Source organism: Condylura cristata, unplaced genomic scaffold (assembly GCF_000260355.1).
Source record: "Condylura cristata isolate star-nosed mole 26May11 unplaced genomic scaffold, ConCri1.0 scaffold00015, whole genome shotgun sequence".
Lineage (NCBI taxonomy): Eukaryota > Metazoa > Chordata > Mammalia > Eulipotyphla > Talpidae > Condylura > Condylura cristata.
In genome coordinates, this window is record NW_004567116.1 from 231,235 (window position 1) to 231,846 (window position 612).

At 71.6% G+C, this 612-nt stretch overlaps 1 protein-coding gene across 1 annotated transcript; it reads right to left on the reverse strand.

Annotated features, from left to right (window-relative positions):
- Positions 1–5: 5 nt before the first annotated feature.
- Positions 6–605, reverse strand: ADCK5 (aarF domain containing kinase 5; the record flags this gene model as incomplete). Its single annotated transcript, XM_012725107.1, has 4 exons — positions 6–44; positions 124–207; positions 275–406; positions 471–605. Coding segments are annotated over 4 exons (390 nt in total), but the record flags the coding sequence as incomplete, so codon positions are not given.
- Between the last annotated feature and the right edge of the window lie 7 nt (positions 606–612).

Sequence of the window (612 nt, forward strand, 5' to 3'; positions counted from 1 at the left end):
TAAAAGATCTGCTCCGCGAAGGCCTGGATGAGCTTCTTCGCGATCTGAGGCAAGAACGGGGCATGCGGCCTCCCGCGCACCCCATGTCCCCCCCCCCCCCCCCCCCGTGCGCGCACCACTCACGTCCGGCACCGCCAGCCCCATGGCCTTGATGGCCTCCACGTCGTTGACCTTGCAGCCCTCGCAGAACTCGGCCGTCAGCACGCGCTAGGAGACAGCAGGCGCTGAGCCGGCGGCCCGGGCCCCTGTCCCCCGCGCGCGGGGCTCGGCCCACCTTGCTGGACACGTCCCAGTAGACGCGGGGGACCACGACGTAGCGCAGGTGCTGCAGCTCCCGCGCGCAGCGCTCGGCGTTGCGGCCCTCCACCTCGAAGTCCAGTTCCTGGGCCAGGGTCCCCTTCAGGTCCTAGGACCAGAGGCAGTCGGGGGCTGCGGGGGCGGCCCCCCGGCCCCCGCCCGACCCGCCTCACCTGCAGCACCCAGCTGAAGCCGAAGCTGGGGTGCATGAGCTCCACCAGCCGCAGCAGCAGCTCCAGCGTGTAGATGTCGCCGTCGAATCGGTCCCGCAGGTCGATGTACTGCACCTGCGGGGAGGTGCGCGGCGGGAGCTCG